The 8948-nt window shown below is 40.8% G+C and overlaps 1 protein-coding gene across 2 annotated transcripts in view; it reads right to left on the reverse strand.

The window, feature by feature from the left end:
* LOC138966966 (uncharacterized) overlaps nucleotides 1-8937 on the reverse strand; it is an 18765-nt gene extending 9828 nt beyond the window's left edge. For both annotated transcript variants that reach the window (XM_070339379.1, XM_070339378.1), the window contains exons 1-2: nucleotides 8860-8937; nucleotides 395-1253 (exon numbers count right to left, since the gene is read on the reverse strand). In XM_070339379.1, the coding sequence (XP_070195480.1) occupies nucleotides 395-602 (208 nt within the window). In that variant the 5' untranslated portion in view covers nucleotides 603-1253; nucleotides 8860-8937. The remainder of the gene's footprint in view (nucleotides 1-394; nucleotides 1254-8859) is intronic.
* Nucleotides 8938-8948: the final 11 nt, after the last annotated feature.

Below are 8948 nucleotides of genomic sequence, written 5' to 3' on the forward strand. Positions count from 1 at the left end.
ATCTGTGGATACGATTCTTTATAATATGATATGAATGTGTGTTAGACTTGATGGTGTGTTGTTTTTGTGTGTTATTTGTGTGAGTTGTTTTTTTGTGGTCAGTGCAAGCAAAAAAGAATGACTCATGGTCAGTTTTTTTGGGTGGTCTTTTTTCTCCCTTTAGAGTCCAACAACTTTATTAGCAATGATGTTTTCAGCGTGACGATTATTAGCATAATGCCGGGAAATCAACGCTACGCCGCACATGGCTTGTTCTAGTCACAATACCAGATCTTGTCGTTACACACACACACACACACACACACACACACACACACACACACACACACACACACACACACACACACACACACACACACACACACACACACACACACACCCATAGCATACTCACTTGAACACCCGGAGCGGGAACACTGCGGACCGCGTGCGGTGCACACACACCACTGACAGCCGTCGAACCATTTGTCGCCCAGGAATCGATCCCCGTCGCACATCACTGTCCCTCTGCGTCCCTCAACCGCTGAGCCCATTGTCAGCATCAGCAGAATACCCATCAACAGCATACTTATAACACCACTACTCGCTGTAGTCCTCGCCATAGTTGTTGTTGTTGTTGTTGTTGTTGTTGTTGTTGTTGTTGCTGTTGTTGTTGGTCTTTTTGTTGTTCTTGTTGTTCCCGTTCGTCTTGTTCTTGTTCTTGTTGTTGATTTCTTGGTAGCTGTATATAGTTGTGACTTGGTGTATATCTCCTTTTTAGGTTGAATGATTTGATGTGATTCACGTGCGTTTAGCCCTTGCTCTTTGTCTTTCAGTGTCAAACTTCACAATTTCGATGCATCTTTTCTTAAAATTAGTCTTAAAAAAACCCCACAGAGAAACAAGAAAGCTAGTTTAAAAATTCAAGACTGAGTATGTGAAAATGTCAGATGGCTCTCGCCAGTTCTGATTACTCCGGTCCTGGCTGCTCGAGACTAAACCTGATGTGCAACTAAAACCTAGACAACCGTTTCTCGTGGTGGTTCTCGCGATGTCGCGTTTGCGAGAGTCCGCGAGACAAGTCTGGTTTCTCGCGGTGCGTGCCAGACAGATGGTCAGTAGTGCACTCGATGGTGGAATGATTTACTGTAGTTCGTGGATTTGTTACTGTTGTTCAGCACACGACGTTATCGATGCATGGCAGCGGTCGTAAATGGTGTTTGGAGACCTTCGGCGATAAGGTGAAGCTCTGAGCTCGACAATTTGTTCAGAATCTGGAACAGAAAGGACATGTTTAGTCAATTCTGTGAAACAAAACTTGATTATGAACGGTGTTGTCACCAGTTTTAAAAAATCTGGTGTCCACACGCTGTTAGTGTTGTGCTGGTGGTGGTGATGAGTCTCCTTCCGTAGATGTCATCGATGACAACTTCTATTCGTTTTGTTGTTGGCGTGTTTTTGTTTGTTTTGTGTGTGTGTGTGTGTGTGTGTGTGTGTGTGTGTGTGTGTGTGTGTGTGTGTGTGTGTGTGTGTGTGTGTGTGTGTGTGTGTGTGTGTGTGTGTGCGTTTTTTTACATATATGTGCTATATACTGTACAAGTCATTTTCATGAGAGAGAAAAAAAACGTTCGTCTGATTGTCTGTCTGACTGATTTTGTTTCGCATCTTGATTTTTAGAGTTTCATTTTTTTTTTAAATTCCACTTTACAATAACCTTATTCTCTGTTTATTAAAATGTTCTTTCTTGAAGCACTGCAGATCGCGATCACTAAAAACATGTTGGCATATCTCTTCACTTCCTGCTGAGTGCCCTCTTACGCTGAAATATTCCTCAACAGACTTGCTCAGTGCAGCCACATGATCCAGCTGACACGCGCGGCATGCCAAAGTTTTAAAGAAAACCGCACTTAGTTTTTTTTTATAACGCAACAAGTTGTATCTTGTACAACGCTCCTGCAACTCGTTAAAGATGCCAGCCACCATCTAAGCAATACCCTACGATGCAAGCACAGTGTCCTACGATGTTATAAGCTAATTAACGAGGACGTATACATTTTCCCTTCTGATTTGGTGTGAAGTACAGACCAAACACAGCGCACACGATTATTTTGCTTTGTGGCATGTAATCTTTCACATTGATATAGTTCTTTGTTCGGGGTCTATACAGTAGACACACTTCTTTTTAAAGTCAGGAGTATATAGTGTTACAGAAACGCACTTCGGTTTTTTAATAGTACTTTCAGGACTTTGTCCGATTTGGCTTTATTCCATTAATATTAGAGCAAAAGTGCCAGTGGTAAACAAATTAAGAACATCTTCAGACACACACAAAAGTACGAAAAGCAAGTGCAAAAAGCAAAAATAATGTGAGAATAAATGGATTGTGGAGGAACTCCCGCCTGCCATGCTAATGTACCAATCTGATGCTAGTCGTATGACATGACAAAGATAAATCCCAAACAAACTAAATTGGCAAGGCCAAGGGAATACAATTCTTGAGAGGAACCGGTCTTCTGCCAAAATATCGGAAAGCTAAATCTTTTCATCGTAGGTCCTCCAAATTTACACCGTAGTTCTGTTGTTCAAGACGTTCCTGAAAACACAGACATAACCTTCCAGCCTTCTATCTTTCTTTCTCCGCATCTTCATTACTCCGTCCCCATTCAACTGTTTCTCGGTCTAGGTGAATAAACAATCATGTCTTACAAAGTTTACCTCTACTGCAAAACAAAACCTGTGTTTACTTTGCCGAGTGCGCCTCTGAAAACAAAGAACTCGTCTTGCTGGTAAACATTTCCTAAAATACCTCGTTGCGTGATAAAAACCAAGAAAATAACAACGCACAAAAGGTACTAGTTTTTATCGTTTGGATCTCGATTTTGAATAAGCGATCAATTGGAAATGTCAGGGTTTATTTTGATAGAATCAAAGCAAATAACAAGTCGCGTAAGGCGAAAATACAACATTTAGTCAAGCTCAGTCGAACTCACAGAATGAAACTGAACGCACTGCATTTTTTCACAATGACCGTAGTCCGCCGCTTGTGCAAAACGGAGTGAAACTGACGAGCCTGTTCAGCGCTGTTGTCGCTGTGCTGCATAGCACGTTTTTCTGTACCTCTTTTCGTTTTAACTTTCTGAGCGTGTTTTTAATCCAAACATATATCATATCTATATGTTTTTTGAATCAGGAACCGATAAGGAATAAGACGAAATTGTTTTTAAATCGATTTCGGAAATTTAATTTTGATCATAAATTTTATATTTTTAATTTTCAGAGATTGTTTTTAATCCAAATATAACATATTTATATGTTTTTGGAATCAGAAAATGACGAAGAATAAAATGAAATTGTTTTTGGATCGTTTAATAAAAAAAATAATTTTAATTACAAGTTTCCGATTTTTAATGACCAAACTCACTCATTAGTTTTTAAGCCACCAAGCTGAAATGCAATACCAAACCCCGGCCTTCGTCAAAGATTGCTTGGCCAAAATTTCAATAAATTTGATTGAAAAATGAGGGTGTGACAGTGCCGCCTCAACTTTTACAAAAAGCCGGATATGACGTCATCAAAGGTATTTATCGAAAAAATGAAAACAACGTCCGGGGATATCATTCCCAGGAACTCTCATGTCAAATTTCATAAAGATCGGTCCAGTAGTTTAGTCTGAATCGCTCTACACACACACACGCACAGACAGACAGACAGACACACACACACACACACACATATACACCACGACCCTCGTCTCGATTCCCCCTCTATGTTAAAACATTTAGTCAAAACTTGACTAAATGAAACAACGCAAAAAAAGGAACTAGTGTTTGTCGTTTGGATCTCGATTTTGACCAAGCGATCAATGGGAAATGTCAGTGTCTATTCCATTCGAGATTTTGTGTGGGTAAAAGATTCTGCATCGCTGTGAAATTAGGAAGATTTTCTCTATTTAGGGCAGTCAATATGTTCTCTGTCACTTTAATCTTCCATGAATATGTTTTACAAATTTATGTTGCTACCAAAAGCGATGGTCACACTAAGTTGCAATTCTGCATCACGTTACATAACATTACCTTATAATATTTCACGTTACATAACATTACCTTATAATATTTCACGTTCCATAACATTACCTTATAATATTTCACGTTACATAACATTACCTTATAATATTTCACGTTACATAACATTACCTTATAATATTTCACGTTACATGCGAAAGATTCAGACGGTTGACCGATTAGCGTAAACAAACTTTGATCAGATTCGCGAAGTTTTGGCTTTTGTGTGTAACATGATGATTTCAAGTCAATCAGTATTAAATTATTTCTTTAAACATTTGCATGCGTAGAGACCGGCAAATTCCCAGAAAATATATACGCAGCGGCCCCAAAAAGTTGTCACTTCTTGTCTATGAGAGTGAAAATAAAATATTTAGTCAAAACTTGACTAAATATAAAAACATCGTGTTTTTAGCACTCTGGAGGTTACGGTCGCTTTAGCTCATTTTCCCTGGTATTCGTCAACAGTTGGCACTTCAGATTCCTGTGCCCGATTCCAGAGACTTGTGTGTGTGGTGCCAGATGTAGGTTAATGAAGGAGACACCCGTGGAACGGGAACGGTGGTTGTTATGTGTCTGTCTCGCTTACAACAGAAAGTCTTCTTCCCCCGGGGAACACAAAAACTGAGGTTGAATGATTGCGGCTTTTCGTTGAATGTACACCGTAAAGAGCTTCGATGCTGCCTGGCAACCAACAGCTTTCAGGGGAAGAGAAAGGTAACAGTAATCGGAACTTGAACGTTTTGTGCACAAATATGTCACCTAAACACCGTTGAAACGTCTGCAACAATGTACACTAACTTTTCGAACGCCTACTAAACCTTCAACTGAGCCTGATATTAATTATTCATATATTTATTTATTTTATACAATTTAAATCGCGCACATATCTCAACCACGGATTCAAGGCGCAGGGATTTATTTATGCCGTGTGAGATGGAATTTTTCACACAATATATCACGCATTCACATCGGCCAGCAAACCGCAAGCCTATTAGGGCGAGCATTCACCTTTCACGGCCTATTACACGCCGTGGATGGTGGCACGCCTAGTTTTTTCCACCGCAGGAACAACACCCAATTCGTTCCCCCGCAAGACGAACAACATGGTAGGTGTCTCCAAATTAACGCCTTAAAATAGTAGATAACCAGACTTTCTAGTATTGAAGTTTATATCATACTGTTCGGTACTTTATTTTGCATTGGATCAGCTATTTGTCTTACCATTTACACTCTCGTGTACTACATAAGAGAAGAAATGTCATCAAGACAAGTCAGAAATACTGTCTTCCACGTTAAAAATGATGAAATAACACAAAGCACGGTCAACAGAAGGGCTTAAATCTTTTTGCTGGTCAAAGTCAAACTACTTGTGGATACTGCTCTTCATTTTTAAGTTTAAGCTTACCTTAGTTTAGACTCACGATCGGTTCAAAGATCAACAGTAAAATTTGACGGGGTAAGATCCCCCGCAGCTTGGTCAAAAATGCGGGGGACCTTATCTGGTGTCTGCGGGGGACCTTACCCACTGAGAATCGAGTACCACAAAATAACGCTAGATTAGAGCAGCTTATCCACGATGCTAGTGCCCAAAAACGCGCATACAAGGCTGCAAGGTATCGAAGATTAAACTGTGAGTATTAAAATAGTGCTTTAAATGGTAGTTCTAGGTTAATTTGTACGAAATTGAGACCTCTCTGTATAATTTTCACGGACTTCGGCAGAAAATCGAACGCCACTGTTCACGAGTACACAACAAGACATAAATGACATATTATACATATAGCCTAGGCAATTCTGCTTTAGAATATCTATACTTAATAATGTGATTTGCCACAACGTACCTTCACAGGGCAATTTCTTTGCGAGATAACAATTTTGCTTCCGCGTGCGGGGGAACGAATTGGGTGTTGTTCCTGCGGTGGACAAAACTAGGCGTGCCACCATCCACGGCGTGTATTATTCCAAGTCACACGGGTATTTGGTGGACATTTTTATCTATGCCTATACAATTTTGCCAGGAAAGACCCTTTTGTCAATCGTGGGATCTTTAACGTGCACACCCCAACGAAGTCGACGTTGAGAAGCTCGCTGCACGAAGTTTTGGCATTAAGAAGACATCGCGAAACCTTTCGGCCGCTGAACCGCAATTAATGCATACTGAATATATACAGCTGTATTAACAAAATAAAAAAAAACAAGAAAGGTAAGATGTTGGAACGTTGAATTTGACAAAACAAAACACACACAAATTTTGTTTTGTCAAATTAACGTTCCAACAACTTACCTTTCTTGTTTATTGATTCTGAAACTTGGAACGTTGGCAGTCAATTTCTTTTTGGATTTAGTGGTTTTTTTTTAATTTTTATAAATATTAACCACGTTGAACACGTAACCAATAAACTGAACAATACTGGGGTAGTCGGGTCACTAAACTGATAGAGCACTGGACTTGGTATCGTCTGGTCACGGGTTCGAATCCAGGCTAGGACTGACATGACCACGTACACATGGAAACTGATGCGCCGAGCGACAAACAGAACCATTCGCAGTGCAAGACATGGGAAAAGTAGTAGAGGCACAACCGACAAGCAATCAAAACAAATCGCCTCAAAATAACAACAACAACGGAGGAGGGGGGGGGGGGGGGGAGCTAAAAAAAATCTACGGACAGAAACTTCTTCTTCTTCTTCTTCTTCTTCGTTCATGGGCTGAAACTCCCACGTTCACTCATGCTTTTGCACGAGTGGGTTTTTACGTGTATGACCGTTTTCACCCCGCCATTCAGGCAGCCATACGCCGCTTTCGGGTAAGATAAGAATAATATTACTGTTTTGTGTGCTGTGTACGGTAATAGTGACAAGTCCTTGGCCGAAAACACAGCGCTGTTTCATCAGATTCAGAAATTTATATTAGACAGCAAACGTTTTTGTTAATACCATATGTTTAGTCATTTTGTTATAAGAGCATTGAATTGATCAATAGTGGATGCAATCTCTCTCTCTCTCTCTCTCTCTCTCTCTCTCTCTCTCTCTCTCTCTCTCTCTCTCTCTCTCTCTCTCTCTCTCTCTCTCTCTCTCTCTCTCTCTCTCTCTCTCTCTCTCTTTCTCTCTCTGATTGTCCTCTGTGTCTCTATGTGTGTGTGTGTGTGTGTGTGTGTGTGTGTGTGTGTGTGTGTGTGTGGGTGTGTGTGTGTGTGTGTGTGTGTGTGTGTGTAGTGTATGTGTGTGTGTGAGATTTCCGCACCACTGTTGCTATGGTTATCGTTGTTGTTGTCATTTGTTTTCATTTGTTTAAATATCATGCATTTAGAATATCGTCCGTCACATTACTCGTTTGTTTCTAAGAGCACATTTATAAGCTTATCTTGTTGTGCTCCCTTATTATAACTTTCAATTACGGCTTTGTATTTATGCAACTGAATAAAAAAACCTGTTTAAACCAAAGCATGCTGAGTAGTTTCGTGTTTATGTAACCCACCGAACTCTGAAATGGATTACAGGATTTTTCCGTGCGCACTTAGTCTTGTGCTTGCGTGTACACACGAAGGGGGATAATGCACTAGCAGGTCTGCACACAAGTTGACCTGGGAGATCGGAAAAATCTCCACCCTTAACCCACCAGGCCGCCGCGGCCGGGATTTGAACTCACGACCTTCCGATTACGAGGCCGATGTCTTATCCACTAGGCCACTGCGCCCGTCAGGGCTAAAAAAAATCTACGGACAGAAACAATAATAGAAACACCAATCCCTTTTGTTCCAGTGTCTAGCGTAATACTGGATGACGCAACTTCAAGGCCTACGTGTGAGCCCACACTACGTACTACACTCTGCAAGAAGTGCGTGTAAAACATCACTGAGCCGACAGACGAACGAGAAAAAATATCAGTGCACCCAGTAAACATTCCCGTTGGAGCAGCCGTAAAGGTCAGGGTTAGCAAATGTTGCCATATGCTGCACACCATGCTCTCTGTCTGTCTGTCTGTCTGTCTGTGTCTCTGTCTCTCTCTCTTATAGTTTGCGTGCTTTAGGCCCAAAAAAATAGTCTGTTTACGGTAACCCGACCGACCCTATTTTTTTCGCGCGACCCTAGACTTTTTTTTGGCATTTGGGAAAAAAAAAAAAATCACGTAAAAGTATGGGTTTTTTGAAAAAAAAAAAATCCCGACCTACCGACCCTATTTTTTTTGGCCTATGTTACCGTAAACAGACCTATTTTTTTTTGGCCTAATGCATTTTGTTCTCTATGTTTCTCTGAAATACCAAACTTGTGTACAAGCCTAAGTAAATAAGCTGACAAGTACACGGCACACACACACACACACACACACACACACACACACACACACTCACACACACTCACACTCACACTCTCACACAGACACACACACACACTCACACACACACACACACACACACTCACACACATTCACATACACACGCGCGCGCAAATGATTGTAAAAAAATGCATTCTCACACTTGAAACACAAAACTGACAAACACGCACGCACGCACACACATAATTATTGCCGTTTCAAAAACACCGTCATGCCACAAACGCACACACCAACCGTCAGTTTAGGACTCTGTAACTCTGCAGCAAGATTCTTACCACAGCAGCAATTAAACAAATCTACGAGAAAATGAAAAATGCAGGTAAACTTTGAAGTGAAAGAAATCTCACGTTATTTTAATGAAATAATAACTAAATAATAACTAAAGTCTTGCTCAACGTGCACTCGTCGGGGGTTTTCAAGTAGGCCTATCTGAGTGAAGAAGACGAACACCCGCTAAAGTTCAGAAACATGATTCACATACCTCTTGAACGGCATCAAACACGTTCCCAGTCGTGACAAGTTGAAAACACATGTATCTCTACGACACACCTCAGTTACGCTGGTGGGCTA

Source organism: Littorina saxatilis, linkage group LG5, assembly GCF_037325665.1.
Source record: "Littorina saxatilis isolate snail1 linkage group LG5, US_GU_Lsax_2.0, whole genome shotgun sequence".
Lineage (NCBI taxonomy): Eukaryota > Metazoa > Mollusca > Gastropoda > Littorinimorpha > Littorinidae > Littorina > Littorina saxatilis.